At 34.7% G+C, this 23641-nt stretch overlaps 1 protein-coding gene and 2 long non-coding RNA genes across 7 annotated transcripts in view; 2 read left to right on the top strand and 1 right to left on the bottom strand.

The window, feature by feature from the left end:
* LOC142223579 (uncharacterized) overlaps nt 1-23641 on the top strand; it is a 379474-nt gene that overhangs the window by 62691 nt on the left and 293142 nt on the right. The window lies entirely within an intron of this gene.
* Nucleotides 1-23641, top strand: part of Nup154 (nuclear pore complex protein Nup154) — a 186260-nt gene that overhangs the window by 55926 nt on the left and 106693 nt on the right. For all 3 annotated transcript variants that reach the window (XM_075295767.1, XM_075295768.1, XM_075295766.1), the window contains exon 7: nt 6408-7125. In XM_075295767.1, coding sequence (XP_075151882.1) covers nt 6408-7125 — 718 coding nt within the window. The remainder of the gene's footprint in view (nt 1-6407; nt 7126-23641) is intronic.
* Nucleotides 13425-15100, bottom strand: LOC142225915 (uncharacterized). Of its 3 annotated transcripts, none has more exons than XR_012719507.1 (4): nt 15066-15100; nt 14007-14191; nt 13776-13907; nt 13425-13674 (listed from the first exon to the last, which is right to left on the bottom strand). It is a non-coding gene; the product is annotated as an uncharacterized LOC142225915 (long non-coding RNA). The 3 variants fall into 3 exon arrangements; XR_012719508.1 differs by having other exon boundaries at nt 14983-15078; XR_012719506.1 differs by lacking the exon at nt 15066-15100 and having other exon boundaries at nt 14007-14940.

Below are 23641 nucleotides of genomic sequence, written 5' to 3'. Positions count from 1 at the left end.
GCAGCAAAATCAGCATCCACAAACCCGATTAGAGGCCTATCTACAGCATTTCTTTCGTACAGCAACTCCATGTCCATAGTTGTTTTTAAGTACCTTACCAATCGTTTAACACCTTGCCAATGAACCACGGTAGGGCATTCTTGATATCGACTTAGCTTTGATATAGTGAAGCATATATCCGGTCTAGTGCATAGCATTATGTACATTATTCTTCCGATAACTTCACGATATGGTACTTTTAGTTTCTGATCGCTACTACTATTTGCAAATGTCAATGATTTGTCCATTTGTGTTGATACTCCATTGCAATTTTCCATATTCATGAAGCGATGTACTTGTTGTACGAAGTACTCCTTGATAGCCTTCTTTTGAGCCATTGTAATTGTATTGGATTCCTCATTATAGTCAATCTCGATCCCGAGGAAATTCTCAAAGCATGGAGAAACCGTCATTTCGAACATATTTGAAAGTTTACCTTTAATATCTTCCAACTGCTTTGAATCTTCACTAACAATGAGTAAGTCATCCACGTACAAGACCATGTACATTATGCATCCACCATGCTTACTTACGTACATACAGTAGTCATGTTGTGACCTAGTAAAGCCCATTTTCGTTACTGCATCATGAAATTTCTTGTACCAACACAGAGGGGACTGCTTCAATCCATACAAGGATTTTCTTAGTCGACAAACCGTACCATCGCGTACCTTCAAACCTTCAGGCACTGTCATGAAGACAATTTCATTCAGCTCTCCATTGAGAAATGCTGTCTTAACATCCATTTGACAGATTTTGTAACATTTATTAATTGCCACAGCTAGCACCGTTCGTATCGTGGATAGTTTTGCAACCGGTGCATAGGTTTGTTGGTAATCTATTCCATATTGCTGCTGGCATCCCCTAGCCACAAGACGTGCTTTGTATCTACTGGGATTCCCATCCTTATCCATTTTTAATTTAAAGACCCATCGACATGTGATTACTTTCATGTCTGGTTTTCTCATTACCAACTCGAACGTACTATTCTTCTTGAGTGACCGCAGCTCCTCATTTATCGCTTCATTCCATTTCTCTCGGTCGGGTCTCATACTAATCTCACTGAAAGAGGCTGGTTCAGCTGGAAGATCTGCTCTGGACAGATTTATTTGATCAAAATAATTATTGTATGTTAGCTTTCCTGGCGGCCTGCGCTCACGACAGCTTTGCCTTTGGCTTGAAAGTATTGGTTGCTCCCGAAGTTCATTGTTGGCTTCCTCAACAGCACCTACAGCATCATTTACGTATTCTGTGGTATTTGGTAAAGCGTCAGCTACACTATTTTCGTGAATAACATTGTCACCGTCACTCATAACAGTTTCTTCATTGTCGAAACCCATAAAAGGTTCTAAATCAAAAAATGAGTCGTCTTCTTCATGTTCCCCTTCTGGATCCATACTTCTCTTCACGATTAGCGTTTCTTCAACGAATTTATCTTTCTCTTCTTGAGCATCTTCAATATTAAAGGTTCCAGCATCCATTTTTGATTTTGCTGGAAAATTCGACTCGTCAAATTTCACATTTCGTGCTACAACCAATCTTTTCGTAATGGGATTCCACAGACGATATCCGTTAACACCATAACCAACAAAAATCGTTTCGTTGCTCTTGGAATCAAACTTGGATCTTTTCTGCTTGGGTAAAAGTTCGAATGCACGACAACCGAAAATGCGCAATTTGCTCAAGTCAGGTATTACGCCGTACCATACCTCTGCTGGTGTCTTCTTACCCACACAATTTGTAGGACTTCTGTTCAATAAATACACAGCAGTCTGCACGGCTTCTCCCCACATATTCTTTTGTATGCCTGATGCAACAAGCATTGTTCTTGCCTTTTCAACCACACTCCTGTTAAAACGTTCGGCTACCCCATTTTGCCTCGGACAGTAGCCTACGGTTGTCTCAATTTGGATTCCTTTTAAGCTGTAGTACTTTTTCTGGTCGGCAGATAAGTATTCAGTGCCTTGGTCACATCTTAAATGTGCAATTCTGCATCCAAATCTTGCCTCTGCATGACATTGGAATTCTTTGAAATAATTAAAAACATCCGACTTACGTCTCAATAAATAAACCCGGGCGAAGTGACTATAGTCATCTATAAAGCTTACAAAATACCGATAACCTTCATATGTACCAGGTGTTATGGGACCACACACATCTGTGTGAATTCTTTCCAAAATTCTTGAGGTTGCTTGTCTAATGCCCTTGTAAGGTAACTCAGACTGCTTTCCCTTGACACAATCATCACACCCTACTTTCTCCTCTGCAACATCAAAACCTGTAGCCATATTGTCGTTCCTCAGTTTTTTAAGATATGCCGTGTTTATATGGCCAAGTCTACGATGCCATAGATCATCAGCTTCGCAGACACTGGCATAAATCTCTTCTTGCTTCAATTTGACTTTGTATAGTGAATCTTCCAAATTTGCAACGCCAACAATGCGCCCACTCTTCTTAATTACCGCCTGTTGATTTCTAACAAAATTTACCTCCAGTCCTTTCTGCAGCAATGCTCCAATCGACAGCAGATTTGCACGCAATTCTTTAGAGTACAAAACATCATCCACAGTGACATCCACACGTTCACCATCAACAAAAGAAATGCCCTTAAATGTACCTTTATGGGTTGCCATAATTGAAGCACCTTCTTCTGCAGTGCTTATAGCAATTGGAACTTTAATAACCTTAACATTGATCAATGATTCCAAGTTATGTGTTGCATGCCGAGTGCTGCCAGAATCTAAAATCCAACTACACGTCTTATCACCGTTACCCATCATGAACGCCACTGCTGAAGTTTCATCACCTCTGCCTTTACAACCACTATTTCTCTTTTTGAATATTCTTTTCTTTTTATTCTGGGGACAATCGAAGCTCTTGTGCCCCTTCTTTCTACACTTGAAGCACTCACCACTGGATCCAACATAAAAGGCTGCGCCTGCTCCGTTACTTTCGCATGCAGAAGATTCTTTATTTACTTTCTGCCTCATTTCTTCGTTAAGCAGTCTCGATTTTGCATAATCCAAAGTTAATGCTTCGTCCGGCAAATTTTCAAGTGCTGTTATTAATGGCTGAAAATCATCGGGGAATGATTTAAACAAATAATAGATTATTTCATTGTTATCCAACTTTCCTCCAGCCGCCACCAGCTCACGCACACACTCATCAAACTTTGTAAAATAGCGCTTCATGTCGCTACCTACTTCATAACGAAGTCTATCTAATCTGGTTCTCAACATATTTTGCTTTGCCATGTTCGTACCAGAAAATGTACTGATCAAGGCATTCCACATTTGCTTGGCTGTGGTTTTGCCCTTGATGTACTCCAAGTGATTATCGTCCACCAAGGCGATGATCAAATTCTTCGCAGTTGCATTTTTCAGGCTCCAGTTATTTACATCAGTAGAATTTGTCTCAGTTCGTTCTGGTTTTTCTGATGATAAAACTTCCAAAACATTTTGAGCCTCCAAAAAATTTTCCACCCTGTACCTCCATGAGTCAAAATTTCGGCCGTGGAAAGGCTTTATTTTTGCGAATACTAACTCCATCACTGACATATTTTTGCCTTTATAGGCTCTGGGCCCATAACCTGTTATTAAATGTTCCAATATAAAACCAGACCAACAGGCAAAAAGAAGTCACCAAAAAAAAAACACTTGTTGAGCTTTATAATTTCTGTAAGCGACTGACATCAACTTTATTAAGCAACAGTATTCCAGAAAAATCTTAACTCAAATACATATACAAAAATGTATTCATGTTCACAAATACTACTTTAATATGAATGTAATAAATACATAATAGACTTGTCTCCTTCTATCATTATTACATAAAATACTAATTCTAATAAGATAACATAATTTGGAAAACTGTTATTAGAACATCGCTGTTAAGAATAATTATGTTCTACAACATAATTACACAGAGGATTAACCAAACATTGGACTTTTTCAACAAACTAATCACTTATCCGAATGATTTAAAATACACCGGCACAAATTAAACTTTTCTTTACATGCAAAAAACACAAAAATTATTCCAGTGTTGCCAATTTTTATGTTCAATAATTTTGAAAAAACGAAAAATTTTTACAAAAATGACACAAAACTTTAACTTAATGGTAATAAAATGACAAACTATATTGATAAACATTTTTTCCTTTAGTTTAGAAGACACTTTTTTCTGGGTGTGGGGACAAAGGGCGGTAATGGGTTAATTAACTTCATGTTTATATCTCGATTAAAAAGTTAATTTTATCAATTTATTAATTGAAAAAAAAAAATTGCTTCAATCAACTTTTTAGTGGGAAATATTTTGGTAATATTTTTTTTGTGTATCGCACTCACTCTGCCACATTATAGCATTGTAATAGCATGAACTATCGATTGGCAATATTTTGTGGAACAACGAGGTCCAATGGACTGAATAGTCGAAAAAATCCGACTACACTGTAAGTCTTCAATGAAGCACCTCCTTGCGGTTCATTTTCAATGCTCAAGATTTTGGAACGTATAGCCTCGGAGAATTAGAGAAATCGCAAACTATTTACTTTATCTTTGACCTCAAGTACAGCCATTTTTCCAGAACACTTATTGAATTGTTGCCAACATATGATTCTTATAAAGGGTGATTTGTTAAGAGCTTGATAACTTTTTTTTAAAAAAAAACGCATAAAATTTGCAAAATCTCATCGGTTCTTTATTTGAAACGTTAGATTGGTCCATGACATTTACTTTTTGAAGATAATTTCATTTAAATGTTGACCGCGGCTGCGTCTTAGGTGGTCCATTCGGAAAGTCCAATTTTGGGCAACTTTTTCGAGCATTTCGGCCGGAATAGCCCGAATTTCTTCGGAAATGTTGTCTTCCAAAGCTGGAATAGTTGCTGGCTTATTTCTGTAGACTTTAGACTTGACGTAGCCCCACAAAAAATAGTCTAAAGGCGTCAAATCGCATGATCTTGGTGGCCAACTTACCGGTCCATTTCTTGAGATGAATTGTTCTCCGAAGTTTTCCCTCAAAATGGCCATAGAATCGCGAGCTGTGTGGCATGTAGCGCCATCTTGTTGAAACCACATGTCAACCAAGTTCAGTTCTTCCATTTTTGGCAACAAAAAGTTTGTTAGCATCGAACGATAGCGATCGCCATTCACCGTAACGTTGCGTCCAACAGCATCTTTGAAAAAATACGGTCCAATGATTCCACCAGCGTACAAACCACACCAAACAGTGCATTTTTCGGGATGCATGGGCAGTTCTTGAACGGCTTCTGGTTGCTCTTCACTCCAAATGCGGCAATTTTGCTTATTTACGTAGCCATTCAACCAGAAATGAGCCTCATCGCTGAACAAAATTTGTCGATAAAAAAGCGGATTTTCTGCCAACTTTTCTAGGGCCCATTCACTGAAAATTCGACGTTGTGGCTCGTTAGTAAGTCTATTCATGATGAAATGTCAAAGCATACTGAGCATCTTTCTCTTTGACACCATGTCTGAAATCCCACGTGATCTGTCAAATACTAATGCATGAAAATCCTAACCTCAAAAGAATCACCCTTTATTAATCACACAAAGAAATCTGTTAGCAGACACAGCACAAAAACCAATCAAACAGCAAATCCTTTTAAAAAAGGGGAAAGCAGCAGTTGCTGTTTGCTGAAGTAGTACCATTGTTTGGTATTTTTTTGGGAGCCACTGGTTATAGCATGTCCAAGACCAAACACTAAAAAGTTTTTCAGCGGTGGATTATTCCCTCTCAGTAATGCTGGTGACATTTCTGAGTGTTTTAAAGCTTAAGTGGTTGCATCGCAATGTTCCACATTGCGCCGTTCGGATTCGACTTTTAAAAGGTCCCTTGTTGTTGAACTAAAACGTAGAATTGAGCAGTACTCAGAGATAAGAGAGAAGTCACCACTGTGGTATCACAATTAACTCGATTACACTAAAATAGGGTTTACTTCAGCCCAAGTAATGAAAAATATTATCTAGGATCTATCGTAACCTATTAAAAACAGTAATCGGAATGCTCAAGAAGCCAATTCCTGGCCACATCTAGGAGCTTTTTAGAACAGGTCTGCAATTTACAAACAAACTAGTTTTGCTTCTTCAAAGTCCATTGGGGTAAAACTTCATAACATACAAATTTTATGAATTGTTTAAAACAATGCTTATTTGTAGTTTCGATGACTTCTCACATATTTTTTAGAACAATCTTAATAAGAATCGGTGCGTAAATTCCATTCTATTTATCTTGATATGAAATCTAAATCAGTTTTCCCAATTTACTTTTATTATTTATACCTATTTGAAAGTTACCTAGGAATTTTAGTTTGAAACTAAATTCTAATTATTTTTATTATTTTTGTTATAGGACAGTGGATCCAGCGGTTTTAAAACCAATAAAGGCTATATGTCCTTTATCAATAGAGGAAGGTCAAAATATTAATTTAATAGCTATCACACAATGCGGTGTACGACTATATTTTTCCAATACACCATTGACCAATGTACAAAGTAAATATCCAAAGAATGCTGAACAAAGTACAAAACTCGCAAATCACATCAATTCACCAACACGAGCTGTGTCAGAGGTCGTTTCGACAGAAATTCCTGTAAATTCGGCTAACTCTACTATGTATGCTTCTGTTGAGCCAACAAAACAGGGATTATATCTTTTACATGTCCGTATTCCTCCAGGATATACACCAAATACAACGATCAACAAACCAAGACAAATACATTTGGCTCACTATAACGAGGGAAATTTGCTTTTAGTAGCTACCCCACAGCAAGATCAACATATTTTATGGTCTATAAGTTCCGCACCATTCCCTCGTCGCACATACCTCACAGAATCAACAACCGTCGTACCCTTGGATGGTGTTGTTTGGAGTTTAGCTGAAATACCTAATCGTTGTAATGGTGAGCTGCAATCTTTACTGAGAAAAGCACAAAAACCTAATAAGGTTGTGATGCTAACAAATAATGGTGCGCAGATTATAACATTGCTGAAACCTATTGATATTCTCCACCAACTGCTAATATCTTGTCAAGGGCCTCACCATGAAGCTGTTAAAGCTTATTTTCAGGTATTTAAAACTTAAACATAAACTTATCAAATTTTATTGGTGGCTTGCACAACATTTTAAACACTTGCAATTAATAATATTTGATGGTTCGTTATTCTTTAAAAGTTCCATAAGTCCCTTATTTATCAACCGATCTGACTTAAAGTTGACTAATTTTCTATAGCACTTACTATATGTGCAAAAACCGAAACCGGTTCAGATTTAGCTATAGGTCCCATATATATGTATCACACGATTTTCAAAAATTTGGCCATAAAACCCTTATTTGTCACCCAAACTTACTCAAACATAGCTCACTCTAATATTCTATAGTACTGACTTTATGTGCAAAATATCATCCAAATCGGTTCAGATTTAGATATAACTCTCATATATGTATATATGTAGCGCCCGATTTTGAAAAATTTACACCTTATAACATTATTTTTGAACGTAACAAACTTACTCAAACATAGCTCACTCTAATATTCTATAGTACTGACTTTATGTGCAAAATATCATCCAAATCGGTTCAGATTTAGATATAACTCTCATATATGTATATATGTAGCGCCCGATTTTGAAAAATTTACACCTTATAACATTATTTTTGAACGTAGTTGTCTCATTTCTTAACCGACCTTACTCAAATTTAGCACATGGTAGTATCCTGTAATATCAACAAGACCTGCAAAATATAATCCAAATCGGTTCAGATTTAGATATAGCTCCCATATATATGTATCGCCAGTTTTTGAAAAATGTATCCCTTATAACATTATTTCTGACCATAATAGCTTATTTAGTACCACATCTTACTCTAATTTAGCACAAGGTAACCTTCTGGGGTATCGACCAAACCTAGAAAATATCATCCAAATCGGTTCAGATCTAGATATAGCTGCCATATATATGCATCGCTCTTTTTTCCCAATTTGGCCATAATACTCTTATTTATTCAACAATGTTGCTCAAATTTCAAATATACATGTATTAGGCGATCGTATTTAGACATACATGTAGCTCTAACATAAATAAATTGCCCCATTTTCAGAAATTTGGATTTATTACCCCCACTAATTGAGCGATTTCTTCTTTTTTAATAATAGACTCAATATTACTCAGAATCAACTATACCTCCTAATATCAGACATTTCTGTTCAGATTGTGATAAAACTCCCATAACCATGTACCCCTTAATGTTCTTAAATATGGAAAATGTGGTTTTTCCCCAAAACCTATCCATATGACAATCCACAAATGCGTATGTTTACTAATTCGGTAGGGATGGTTTAGGGTATGATATAGTCGGACCCGCCCGACTTTCTACTTTACTCACTTGTTCTTTTAATTGAAATGTCTTCAACCACGAAAATTATAGCATCAATCACCAGCGTTGCCAGAATTGTTTCACTAAAAACCGCTAGATTTGCCAAAAAAAAAAAAATAGCTAAAAAATAGAAAAAAGCTAAAATTGTTTTGCATCAAAAGTCACATTTTTGATTGAGAAATTCAGTAGTTTTATTTCACTTAAAATGCATATTAATGTAATTGTATTAATTTTAATTGTACTTCTGTGAGACTATAACAATATCTAAGTCATATTAGCTCCGTTTGCATACACTTAAAAAAAAGTGAACGCTCTATTTCACTAAAGCCAATTTAACTTTATTTTAGTTCATGGAATTATTGTGTTTGGAGAAAGTTTCCTTTACTCCTTTACTTTTTGCGTACGATAGTTAAATGAACTAAAAAACGGGGAAAAATTATAAACAAATGAAGTATAGGGATTTACTAAATTCGTACTTCACACAAAATAGTTCATTATTTTTTTAAATTTGTAAATTTTACTACTAATGCGCCCACCTTGAACTTCGTATGGCACTAAAGACATTCTTGGAATTTTGAACTGCAATTTTTTCCTTCGAGCTACAAAATTTTCTCTAAGAAAATAAAAATAAATTATGCGTAATAAATTTTCTTGAAGTTTAGTCAATGCATGGCTTTAAGCTGAGATCAAAAACAACAATAACGATTGAAGAGAAGCCAACAATAACAAACAAAACGAATGAAGATAGAGGAAGCACGCTCAAAAACAAACCCAGCCAACTAAATACAAATCGATGATTTGAGTTTGGCAAAGGAAAAGAGATATGCTTGCAAATTTGTTTAGGCAGTAGCCGACTATTAAACCCTTTTTCAGACGGTTCAAGTGTATTTCACGTTAGGTTGAGTGAATTACCCGAATTTATTCTGATAATTGGTTGATAGTTTTGCTGCAAGGAGAGGATGCTGATGAGGAATGTGGTAATTCCGAAACAGCTGTACATCCAACCATCTTGCAGTCTATAGGGCTTTGCCCAAATAAATTTGACAAGCATACTTTTCCTCTGTTGGTTAAGCTACACTTGTAGTTTAGTCAATGCATGGCTTTAAGCTGAGATCAAAAACAACAATAATCAAAATTTTCTAAAATTCACTAAAAGTTTTCTTCCTACACACAAAAAATTATCACCGAATTTTTTTCAATTAATCACTTAATTGAATTTGGAAACGGATTCAATTAATATGTTAATTGATTCAATTAATTATTTAATCAAATCCGAATAAAAAGCAATTAAAAAAATGATTGATATTTGTTACATTTCCAATTAATATATTGATTGATTCAATCAATTTGTTAATCAATTTAGAAATAATTTTCAATTACAAACGTGATTGAAAAATTTTCCGTTTCCAATTACACATGTGATTGATCCAATCACCTTTGTGATTGAAATTGAGTAATTTTGAGCAATGGAAAGAGCGAAAAGAGATCAAGAGAATGGGTATTTATTCAACAATGTATGATGGAGAGATCAGTCTGTGGAAGTAACTCGTAACGAACGGTTGGGTTTTTGTTTTTCGCGTAAATTGAAAAACATGATTGGTGACATTCTGTCTGCTGCATTCAAAATGTGTGCATAAATATTTTGAACGCAACAACAAATCGTAGCAAAGGGTTGAAATAAATAAAGTGTGCAACAACAAATGGCCACGTGGTAAAGGTTTGAAAAAATATATGACAGATCGCATTTGAAATTACCTTTGTTTGTGTTTTGTGGTGTTTTAAAAATGAAAAACAATCTACGTTTATTGGAGGTAAGAAATTGTGAAATGTGAATACCGTTTTCCATTGAAGCCTGTTTACATTAAACAGACTAAAATAATATATTTTTTATTCATTTCTTTTAGTGATCAATTTTATTTCGTGAAATTGACCAATCAATCCCATCAATTCCATCATTTTATCAAATATATAAGAATATGTTTGCAATCAAAAGGTGGGTACCGTATTGATCTTTTAAAATTATATTTTTTCACTCCTAGTTCTCTTAAAACCAAGAGCGGTATGGGTTTGTTGGAAGATTCACCTTCAAGTTGCGAAGTAGCGTTGGCATTAAATTGCATTTTTGTTTTACGTGCCTTTTTCAGTTTGAACTGAAGTAGAGAGCAGTATATCTGATATATAAACTAATGAGCTGAATTATGTAATGGTAAAAAGGTTATTTTTTGGATTTAAAAATATGAAAAATATCCGAAAATAATAAAAATATGTATTTTCCATTTATATTTTTTCTATTTCCAGAATTTGCAAAGTATCATCAATATAATACCAAATATTGCATTGCTTTCCCATTATTTTTGTCTTTGATTGGTTCAAATTTTTATAGACGATTTCAATGTGTGGAAATTTTGGAAAGGAATTAAATTACCGAGCTCCTTAATACACCTTTTTATGCTAAAAGACTACAAATGCAAAAGAAGATTATAAATCTGCAACATGGAACTACGAATTGAACTTGATATTCTATGTAGGTAATGTTTAACAAAATTAACTTTTAATTGAACAAAATTAAATTCGAATTATTCTGTTTACATTCAGAAAAACTAATTTAGCTTACAGGCTGCTGATTTATTGGAAATCTAGGCGCATGTATATATTTGAAGGAACATATTGACATGGTTAATATGATAATGAAGATAATGATTTATATAGTTTATTTTTTTAACCCTTTAGTTGTTATTGATCGTAATTGTATGTGTAAGTTATGTTAGAAGAAAACACACAAATGAGAAGAACCAAATTTATTTGTCTATTGCATAATTCAAAAAATAATAAAATATTGAATATTTTTAATAAGAAACACATATTTTCTTTTATTTAAAATGAAACTAAATACGATTTTGGGGGCGCAATATATAATTTTTTGAATGAAATTTATAGCCAATTTCAATTAATTATTTAATTGAATGAATCAAATAGTTGATTGATTTTTGTCGCGAAATTAATTAAAATTTTGATTGATTCAATTAAAACTGTGATTGAATTTTATGCTAAAAATCAATCACGTTTTTAATTGATTCAATCACACAATTAATTGATTCCGTGACAAAAGTCAATTAAGTGTTTAATTGAAAATCGTGTTGGTATTCAATCATAATGGGTGATTGATACTATCATTTTCGTGATTGAAGACATTTCAATTAAAAAAATGATTGAATCCGCGTTTTTCGTGATTGAAATCAAAAAAAAAATTTTTTTGTGTGTAGTGGGTTCACTGTTTTTTCAGTGTACTCGATAACTTTTTATTACTATCACGAATTTTTAGTGGAAGTCCTTCGTTTACACCAAAAATAACATTTTTTCCCACTAAAAACTTGCAGGATGTAGCACACAATTATAAACTGGTTTTAATCATCAACAAATCCAAATGTTTAAGAAAATATCAATAAGTTTCGTTTTAATTGGTTTAAAACCGTTGAATAAATGATAAATTCGTGAACGTGTACATTTTCGCTCATTTTACCCAGCTACTGAATTGCTTTTATTGGAAAATTACGCGAACAAAAATATTGTTATCCTATTTTCGTAAATGTAATTCCATTCCATTCACAATATGCGCGTATATAATGCTTCGATCCTATCAATACGGTATTCTTTATTGCATTTTTGATGATAAAAAACTAATACTAATACTTTCATTTTTTCTTGCATACACTGAAAAACCCATGCCCGGTTCCAAAGATTTTGTCTTTACGTTAATAATTTTGGTATTGATTCCGAGTCAAATTTGAATTTATTATTTTTTTTCAGCTTTTTCTTCATGAGCTTTCAAAGTCCTTTAAAAACGTGCTAACGACGACTTAGATTTCCAAATGCAGACTCGACTTCAAGTAGAAATTATTCTATGTATCAAGTAAAAAACGTCTTTAAAATAGTGTTGAAAAACATCTATTTTTGAACGGTTTTTTGATGATTTCATTAATTTTGAAGAAATTTCAGAATTGACCGTAGACTAACAAAATTTTCTTTCATGTCAAGATTGCCCATTTTTAGGTTTAATCATTAACTTTAAGGACAGAACGACTTCACTGACAAGTTTGTCGACTTTTGGAAAAAAACTTTATAAGAGAAATGGACACGTTCGTATTTTAAGGACATGACACAACAATATTTTTTGTTTTTAATGTACAAAGCAATTCACATCTAATTTTTTAACTTAGTAACATAATAAGGACACCATAAACGAGTCAAAAACTTTAACCTGGCAACAAGGGTTCGATAAAAACGCCGTTTTGAAAATACAAAAGCTAAAAATCGCTAAAAGCGCCATGAAAAAAGCTAAATGCATTTTTTTCCGCTAAACGACATCAAAAAAACGCCAGATCTTGCTGGAAAATAGCTAAATTGGCAACGCTGTCAATCACCCATTTTGATTGAAAACCAACACGATTTGCAATTAAAAATTTAATTGACTTGTCACGGAATCAATTAATTGTGTGATTGCATCAATTAAAACAGTGATTGGTTTTTGACATAAAATATTTTAATTCCTTCAATTAAAATTTTAATTAATTTCGCGACAAAAATCAATCAAAAAAATTCAATGATTGATTCATCTAATAATTAATTGAAATTGGCTATAAATTTCAATCAAAAATTTTATATATTGCGCCCCAAAATCTTATTTAGTTTTATTTAAAATAAAAGAAAATATGCGTTTCTTATAAAACATATTCAATATTTTATTTTTGTGAATTATGCAGTAGCCAAAAGAATTTGGTTCTAGTCATTTGTGTGTTTTGTTCTAACATAACTTCCATAGACACTTACTATCAATAACAACTAAAGGGTGAAAAAATAAACTGTATAAATTATCATAATAACCATGTCAGCATGCTCCTTCTAATATGTAGATGCGCCTAGATGTCCAATAAGTCAGCAACATGTAAGCTAAATTAATTTTTCTGAAATTAAACCGAATAATTAGAACCTATTTTTGTTCAATTAAAAATTTATTTTGTTAAACATTATCAGAATTCATAGTTCCTTAGTTATAATCTTAATTTGCCTTTATAGTCTTTTTGCATAAAAGGGCTCGATTTAATTTAATTTTAGTAGCAATTCCTTTCCAAATTTCCACACATTGAAATCGTCTATTAAAATCTGAACCAATCAGAGACAAAAGTAATAGCAAAGCAATGTAATATTTGGTATTATACCAAATTGATGATGCTTTGTAAATTCTGGAAATAAAAAAATATAAATGGAAAATATTATTAATATTTATATTTTTTATTATTTTCTGATATTTTTCATATTTTTAAATCCAAAAGAACTGTTTTACCATTACATAGCGATTGTATTGCTGCTCATTATGTTATATATCAGTTATGCTGCTCTCTACTTAATTTAATGCCAACGCTACTTCGCAACTTGCAAGTGAATCTTCCCACGAACCCATACCGGTTAAAAAAAACTAGGAGTAAAAAAATTATACAATTTTATTAAAATACAGACCTCGAGCTCGTTTTTATCAACAATTGAACAATTTCAAAAGATTAATACGATAACCCACCTTTTGATTGCAAAAATATTCTTATACTAGATGATTTTTTATTAAAATGATGGATTGTCCAATTTGACGAAACTAAAATGCTCTCTAAAGGAAATTTAGAGATCAGGTAGGTAATTCCAAATGCATTCCTTTACCGCATGGCCATTTGTTATTGCACACCTTATTTTTGCGATTCCTTTTTTGAACTGTTATTGTATTCAAAATATTTATGTACACAGAATGTCGCCAATCATGTTTTTTTTTTTTTTAATTTACGCGAAAAACAAAAACCCAACCGTTCGTTACGAGTTACTTCCACAGACTGATCTCTCCATAACGTATTGTTGAATAAATACACATTCTCTTGTTCTATTTTCGTTCTTTTCTGATTGAAATGGAATAGTTTTGAGCGGTGGAGAGGCTCAAAACTTTTCTATTTCAATCACAAAGGTGATTGAATCAATCACATGTAAATATAATTGGGAACGGAAAATTTTTCAATCACTTGTGTAATTGAATACTATTTCTGAATTGATTAACAAATTAATTGAATCAATCAATATTTTGGCAATTATTTTATAGCGATTTCGTTAAAATATGGCTTCAAATGAAACTTGACATTCAGTCGAAGCCTGTCAGCTCAGAATTTGTGACAAAAACTGTACGGTGTGTTCCTGCAACCCAAGTAAGCGTGGAAAGAGCATTCTCTGCTCTTAAATTGGTACTGACCTACGTTCAAATCATTGCGTTGAAAATTTGGAAAAAATTATGTTCGTAAATTAAACAAATAAATTAGTACAAACTTTATGTGAGATAGACTCAATAAAACACGAAATTGGTAAAAAGAAGAAAAAAATGAATATGAGTTTTATTTAAGATGGAAAAAATAAAACTCCTGAAGAGTTTTATTTTCCGAAGAAAAAAAATAAAACTCCAAAAAAAGAGTATTATTTTCTAAAGGAAAAATAAAACTCATAAAAAGAGTTTTATTTATGACCTTTTATTTTTACGTTGAAAAAAAAAACCGTTAACTTTGGAGTTGGGAGCTTTTTTTAATATCACTGTTTATGATTAACACACCCGAATGAAAATCATCCACACTATTTGAGTATTTGTAAGTTACTGATTTATTCTAAAAAATATTGAACCTTATATACTAAATCTTAAACTACCTACAATCTAAATATTCTTAAAGAGTAAAGACAAAGATAAGCATATATTTATTCAACGCTATCCTCTATTTGTTATCCCTTATATAAGATTTTATGGCCACGCATGTGCAGCACATTAATGCGTTATCAGTCGCGGCTGCACATGTAATGCGTTCTTGAGTTTATTTTAATTGCCAGTCATAAACCTTATCTACCCTAAATGCACGTATCGCAGATAGCACATGTTTAGAAATCTAAACAATCACCATAGATTCTGAAAGAGCTTTCCGAGATGAATATATTGGTATATGACAATATAGATCTTCGTTGACTCTAACATGAAGAGTTTTTGAGTTTAAATTTTCTGGATAACAGTTATTTACGGTCCCCGATTTTTATCCTATTATAATTTTAAAATTTTTACGATAGTTCAGCTCCAAATTCAAGCAACATCTTCAAAATAGGGAAATTTAAAACTGTATGTATAAAAAACCAACCAATAGTTCTATATTTTGATATTTCTAAGCAAAAACAAAGTAAAGTCATTTTGTCTGTTTTTGTCAGCTTTTTAATGGTGTTATGATTTTCATCAAATTGCTTTTTTTTGAAAAACTGATTTTTTTTGAAAAACTGATTTTTTGGAAAAACTTTTGGAGATTTTAAAATTTCGCATGAACAATGCCAAGGAAACACCCTACATAACGGTGTATTTATTTTGGAAATATATTAACCACCGCAAGAGATATGTGTATATCTCTGGAACGGGATATCCTGCCAGGACTACCTAAACGGCAGTGTATACGCTCTTTTAATTTCTGGAGAGGATCAGTGGCCATATCACAGGAACGAAGTTATCCTCTGACCTAAAATTTAAGACAAATTAATGTGCTTGGGACACCCTTCAATCAGAGGGTAAAAATTTGTTGAATGGATTTTTTATAACGGATTCTGGCCGCGAACAGTTGCCAAATCTTTGGAGCGAATAATCCTGCCGACATGAGATAACCACTGTTGTATAATACTAGGAAGCTGCTTTCCGGAATGGTGTCACTTTGTTCCAGAATTGATTTTGGTATACCCAAATACGCCTGTTCAAATGTAGCCAATTTCATACCGGATTCTGGCCGGGAGCAGTGGCTACATCTTTGGAGCGAGTTATCCTGCCGACATGAGATAACCACTGTTGTATAGTACTAGGTTAGGTTAGGTTAAAGTGGCGGCCCGATTGAGATTCAGGCTCACTTAGACTATTCAGTCCATTGTGATAACACATTAACTAAAAGTACCTATTACATATGAGCACTTCTAGGATTATTTCCTTCTGTTGAACCAACCAGATTGTTCCAAAAACATTAGCAGACTGCTTAAGTTAACGTTTTCCACGTCCGTCAGTAATCTAAAGCTATATGCTTACGCCTTACACAAAATGCAGGACACTCAAACAAGAGGTGTTTGATTCCTTTTCATCCGCATCATGACAGCTCATACAATAGTCATTATACTTCGCGCCAATAGTTTTTTTGCAAAATCGCCTATCAGGCAGCGACCCGTTATAGCAGATATCAGGAGTGATATCTGACGTCTCGAGAACATTAGCATATCTAGTGTGCGGTTTAAGTTGAAATGAGGCCATATTTGCTTGGTGTCGTTACAACCCTTGCAATTCTCACATCGAACATTTGCCATCATAACAGCCTTCTCACGCAGTATGAGCTTGCTGTACTAAAAAACTGCTTTTCGGAAGCCGTTTCTAGTACGCAGAAAAACTCTCCTACGACGTAATCCCAGGTTTTGTCTTTAAGTAAACATAGGTAGGCTTACCTGTTTTAGTTGCGCTAACAGAGTCAACTAATAAGAGTGACCAACTTCGACAATTAATGTCGCTGAAAAACTGTAGAAAGTTGGTATAATCTCTGTACACAGGAAATGTCATTAGAAGTAAATTGAGGTCCAAAATTACATTTTTATGCACAAATGATGATTTTTTATGAAACCCAATATAGCAAACCACTAAACATCTCGTGGTTTTCCACCTACTGTAAGTTTTTCTTGTTCTTTAATGCTGAGAAAACTTTCTAAAACTGATGTTCACCATAAGTAGTGATTATTTTTTATTGCTGTGCGTTCAAGAGATTTCTTGTTGCTAAGCAAAGATTGAGTAAACATTGTTTAAATTTATTTAATAAAAATTTTCAAATTATCTAATATTTTGTTAAAATTCAAAATGTTAAGTAAAATTTATAAATCTTAGACATTGCTTAGAGTTAAGTGCATAAGTGTCGTTTAGGATTTCGGTAAGTTTGTAATTAAGTTTTTAAGCCATCTAGCGTACTATAAGTAGCGTAAACTTAATGTAATACTATAATTAAAATGAAGTTGTAAACTTAGTTGTATTTAGATTTAGTTTATTTCCATAATACAATTGTTTTTGCAATACAGTGTAATTCATATAATATTTATATGTGATACAAAAGAATGATATTATTCATAACTTGTGTGAATGAAATGCTCTTTGGGTTAAATATAAATTTAATTTTAACAAATTTTAAATTCAAGAATATTATAATATTATATTATTAGAGAGCCAATAGAAAATATATGATTACCCTTTTAAAGCGCAACCGAACTAATGTCGTAACGCCGTTACTATTTAAATTTTTAGGAAAGGAGCGAAAACCCAATACACACACACATAATCGATCGCGTTATCATTTCTTGTAGTCGTTTAGCTGATTTATTCGTTAGAGTATTCAGAGAATTTATTCAACAGATGCGAGTTCGAGTCCACGTTTGATTGACAGTGACACGTTTTTATTTACCTTTGATTCCTGTATTTTTACCAAAAAAAAATCAATTCATCGACTCTGAAACCAATATTTTAATACATTACAAACGGATATGATAGAGGGTTTAAAAAATATGTTTATACACATATACATATATGTAAAGGGTGATACGGTCAAAATTTGGTCAATATAAACTTGACGTATTTCTTTCAATTTTGCATTTAAAAAACCTGAACACCCCTCATTTTGAAGGTGTGTGTGTGTGTGTAGAATGTTGCTCCTATTTTGATTTTGGAATTCACTCTTCAGTTGTCAAAATGCCGTCCAAGCAAGAAGAGCAGCGTATGAAATTTTTGCTCGCGCATCGCGAAAATCCGAGCTACTCGCACGCAAAGCTGGCAAAATCGCTAAAAGTTGCCAAATCAACCGTTACAAATGTAATTAAAGTGTTTGGGGAACGTTTGTCGACAGCCAGGAAGTCTGGATCGGGGGGAAATCGAAAACCGGAAGCCGCTGAGACGACAAAGAGAGTTGCCGGTGGTTTCAAGCGAAACCCTAACCTCTCACTCCGAGATGCCGCAAATAAGCTGGGTGTATCGTCTACAACCGTGCATCGAGCCAAAAAATGAGCCGGACTATCGACTTACAAGAAGGTAGTGACTCCAAATCGCGATGATAAACAAAATTCGACGGCCAAAGCGCGATCCCGGAGGCTGTACACGACGATGCTGACGAAGTTTGACTGCGTGGTAATGGACGACGAAACCTACGTCAAAGCCGGCTACAAGCAGCTTCCGGGACAGGAGTTTTATACGGCAAAAGGAAGGGGAAAGGTAGCAGATATTTTCAAGCACATAAAACTGTCAAAGTTCGCAAAGAAATATCTGGTTTGGCAAGCCATCTGTACCTGTGGCTTGAAAAGCAGCATTTTCATAGCTTCCGGGACTGTACACCAAGAAATTTACGTGAAAGAGTGTTTGAATAAACGTCTGCTGCCTTTCCTGAAGAAACACGGTTGTTCCGTACTGTTTTGGCCGGATTTGGCATCTTGCCATTGCGGTAATAAGGCCATGGAGTGGTACGCCGCCAACAACGTGCATGTGGTTCTCAAGGACAAGAACCCTCCCAACACGCCAGAGCTCCGCCCAATTGAGAAATACTGGGCTATTGTCAAGCGGAACCTAAAGAAGACCAAAAAAAAAAAATGCTAAGGACGAGCAGCAGTTCAAGGCAAACTGGCTTTCTGAAGGTGGACTAGGTGGCTGTACAAAATCTGATGGCAGGTGTCAAGCGTGAGGCCCGGCAATTCGGATTTGGAAAAGCGAAAGCCTAACTGAATATTTTTCCTGAATTTTATACTAATTGAACTTGAAAAATAAATTTAATTTGATTTTTTAAATAAACGATTTCACCGATTTACACGCGTTTTCCCTTGACCAAATTTTGACCGTATCACCCTTTATAAATATAGTCAAAAGTTGGCTCGAACACCCATCCCTTGAACAAAATAAGACCGTACCGAACGCTCAACATATTCGGCTATGTCAAACATTTAAATTATGTGGGGAATAACTCAACTAAACGATATGCCACTACAATTGCAAGTGTTCTCTTTGGTTTTTATACCCACCACCATAGAATGATGCGGGGGTATAATAAGTTTGTCATTCCGTTTGTAACACATCGAAATATCGATTTCCGACTACATAAAGTATATATATATATTCCTGATCAAGGAGAAATTCTAAGACGATATAAACATGTCCGTCTTTCTGTCTGTTGTAATCACGCTGCGGTCTTCAATAATGGAGCTACCTGAAATGTGGCACAGAATCGTCTTTTGTCTGCACGCAGGCCCAGTTCGAAGATGGGCTTATCGGTCCAGGTTTTGATATAGCTCCCGTATACACCGATCGCCCGATTTGGGGTCTTGTGCTTTTAGAAACCGTAGTTTTTATCCAATTTGCCTGAAATTGGAAATCTAGAGGTAGGACCATAAAGACGTGTGCCGAAATTGTGATTATCGGACCATGTTTTGATAAAGCCCCTATTCTAGGACCATAAATAGGTGTGCTGAAAATGGTGAATACCGGTCCCTGTTTTGATATAGCCCCCATATAGACCGATCTCCCGATTTTAGAGGTATTCTAGGACCATGAAGAGATGTGACGAAAATTGTGATTATCAGGCCATGTTTTATGTTTTTGAACAAGCTGGTTGGTTCAACAGAAGAAAATAATAAGGAAGGTTCAGCGGTTAAAACCAGAAGTGCCCATTTGTAATAGGCACTTTTAGTTAATGTGGTATCACAATGGACTGAATAGTCTAAGTGAGCTTGAAACTTAATCGGGCTGCCACTTTAACCTAACCTAACCTAACCTAAGGATAGATATAATCATATATAAGGCATTAGACCTGGGTTAATATACACCCAAAGAAATTTGTTAGTAGGGACAGCAGAAAAGTCTGCTAAAACAGCAGAAAGTCTGCTGAAAAAGGGACAGCAGTCATTGTTTGCTGAAGTTAACCTAAGTCTAACCTAGCATAAATATTTCTTCGGTAGTCACATATATTGCCGTTCTATAAAGACCCTTTTGCATTTCACATGCAAAACCAAACTCGATGAAGATATTCTAGAAGGACTATATTTTTGAAACAGATTTTCTAATACGAGCAAGAATTTTCGTATCCGAAAAAATATAATTTTTTGAGATAAATATTCGTATGTTTATTTCATAATAAAGCAGAAAGTATACAGACGATAATGAAAAACAATATAATCCAAATATATTTCATGTAATTTTGCATAACCAAATCGGAAATTTTGCATAATCTATCGTTGAGGTGTTTATTCGATGCTGGGTTGATGACGTTCTTTCACATGGTCAGACAGAAAGGAGGAAAATCGCAAGTATATGGCGGCTAATTTGCAGAAAACGTTTCCAGGCCCAGAAACGTTTCCTGCAAAAGAACAACGGTTTGGTTGCTTGTGTGGCACATAATTATTAAAAATAACCCTTGTCCAGATCAACACCAACCATAAAACTTAACTGGTGATCCAATTTCATTTACGAAAAAACAAGTAACTCCGCAAGACCACTAAACAAAGTAAAGAGTCGTACAGTGACTCACAAAAATATTCGTTTTTTTATTCCTTGGAATCAAATGCATTTTTTTGTAAACCGTTTAACATTTTTATGAAATAGTTTTATTAAAATGTTTCCATGGACATGTACCGTGGTGCAATGGTTAGCATGCTCACCTTGCATACACAAGGTCGTGGGTTCGATTCCTGTTTCGACCCAACACCGATAAGTTTTTCAGCGGTGGATTATCCCAACTCAGTAATGCTGGTGACTTTTCTGATTGCTTCTTTAAGTGCCCAGCAAAAAAGTTGAAGTTCTTCCAAAGGCACAACTTTAAAAGCACTTCCAGAAGATGCACTCCCAATGATGTTCTTTATTTTAACTACCTACGAAGTTCTTTTAATTAAATTTTTATAACTTGGTTTTTTCATACTTTTAATGGATAATTTTAACTTGTTTTGTTTCAAATAGGTTAAAAACAGAGTAAGAATTCATAAAATGATACAAATCACTTAAATTTTGTCGACAAAAATGTTAAATCCAATATGAAAAAAATTTTAATTTGTGAAACTATTTCAGTTCAAACGTTTCCGACAAGCGTTAGAATCCATTCAAAATTATAAAAATTATTTATTTGACAAAATATCACAGAATTTTTTAATTTACATCCAAAACATTGAATTCGAATAACACCTAAAGAAGTGATGCAAATTCAGTGCAACGGCTGTTGAAATGGAGGACTTCCGTCCTATGACAAGCCCATGTTAAATTCATCGCTTCTGCGTCAATTTGCACCACTTCCGGATCCAAAAAGAACATTTTCATTACTTTTTTGGCGACGCTTTTTTTTTGCTGGGTGGTTCCACTGCAATGTGGAACGCCATTTGGACTCGGACATGGAATCGGGCAGCACTCTGTGATAAGAGAGACCTTCACCAATGTGGTATCACAATGGACTGAATAGTCTATGTGAGTTTGCTACATCGGGCTGCCACCTAACCTAACTTAACCTAAGCTATGGACATACATAAAATCTAACCTAAGCTATGGACATACATACAAAAGTATTCATCGTATCAGTAATCACATTGTATGAGGCAGTATTTTGGTCCACTTAGTAGTTGGTATAGTGCCTTTTGTTAGCGCAAATGGCTTCCAGTCGTCTTGGAATCGACTCTACCAATTTTCGACACGTTTCGTGAGAGATTTTGCCCCATTCTTCCTGTAACAAGTTTTTTAAGTTGAAATTTGGCTTTGTCCGATCCACGATTCCAAATGAGACCCTAGTTTTCAATGGGGTTGGTACCTTGGATTTTCGGTGGCGGTCGTATGTTTTGGGGTAGTTGCCTTGTTGGAACAAGAAGTCTTTATCTCGGAATCCCTGTTTAGCAGCGCTGGAGTGAAGATTTTCTTTCAAAATGTTTAAATAACAGGTTGGCTAATAATTCCCCGGTCTAATAAAGAAAAACACATTTTTTTGTCAAAATTCGTTTTAATTATTCAACATAGTTCCCTTCAAAAGCGATACAACGATTATAATGACCTTCCAATTTTTTGATACCATTTTGGTAGTACTCCTTCGGTTTTGCCTCAAAATAGGCCTCAGTTTCGGCGATCACCTCTTCATTGCAGCCAAATTTTTTCCCTGCGAGCATCCTTTTGAGGTCTGAGAACAAGAAAAAGACGCTGGGGGCCAGATCTGGAGAATACGGTGGGTGGGGAAGCAATTCGAAGCCCAATTCATGACTTATTGCCATCGTTTTCAATGACTTGTGGCACGGTGCGTTGTCTTGGTGGAACAACACTTGTTTCTTTTTCATATGGGGCCGTTTTGCCGCGATTTCGACCTTCAAACGCTCCAATAACGCCATTAATAGTCACTGTTGATGGTTTTTCCCTTCTCAAGATAATCGATAAAAATTATTCCATGCGCATCCCCAAAAAACAGGGGTCATTACTTTGCCAGCGGACTTTTGAGTCTTTCCACGCTTCGGAGACGGTTCACCGGTCGCTGTCCACTCAGCCGACTGTCGATTGGACTCAGGAGTGTAGTGATGGAGCCATGTTTCATCCATTGTCACATATCGACGGAAAATCTCGGGTGTATTACGAGTTAACAGCTGCAAACACCGCTCAGAATCATCAACACGTTGTTGTTTTTGGTCAAATGTGAGCTCGCGCGGCACCCATTTTGCACAGAGCTTCCGCATATCCAAATATTGATGAATGATATGACCAACACGTTCCTTTGATATCTTTAAGGTCTCTGCTATCTTGATCAACTTTATTTTACGGTCATTCAAAATCATTTTGTGGATTTTTTTAGATGTTTTCGTCGGTAACCACCTCTTTCGGGCGTCCACTGCGTTCACCGTCCTCCGTGCTCATTTCACCACGCTTGAATTTTGTATACCAATCAATTATTGTTGATTTCCCTGGGGCGGAGACAGGAAACTCATTATCAAGCCAAGTTTTTACTTCCACCGTATCTTTTCCCTTCAGAAAACAGTATTTTATCAAAACACGAAATTCCTTTTTTTCCATTGTTTCCCTTTTTTTCACAATAACAAAAGTTGGTTCACAAAAGACGATCTATCTCTCAAACTAATGGACTTACAGACGTCAAATTTTTG

This window comes from Haematobia irritans, chromosome 2, assembly GCF_050003625.1.
Source record: "Haematobia irritans isolate KBUSLIRL chromosome 2, ASM5000362v1, whole genome shotgun sequence".
NCBI classification, from domain to species: domain Eukaryota; kingdom Metazoa; phylum Arthropoda; class Insecta; order Diptera; family Muscidae; genus Haematobia; species Haematobia irritans.
The sequence above is the reverse complement of the archived record's forward strand: the minus strand, read 5'-3'. Positions and strand labels throughout refer to the sequence as shown.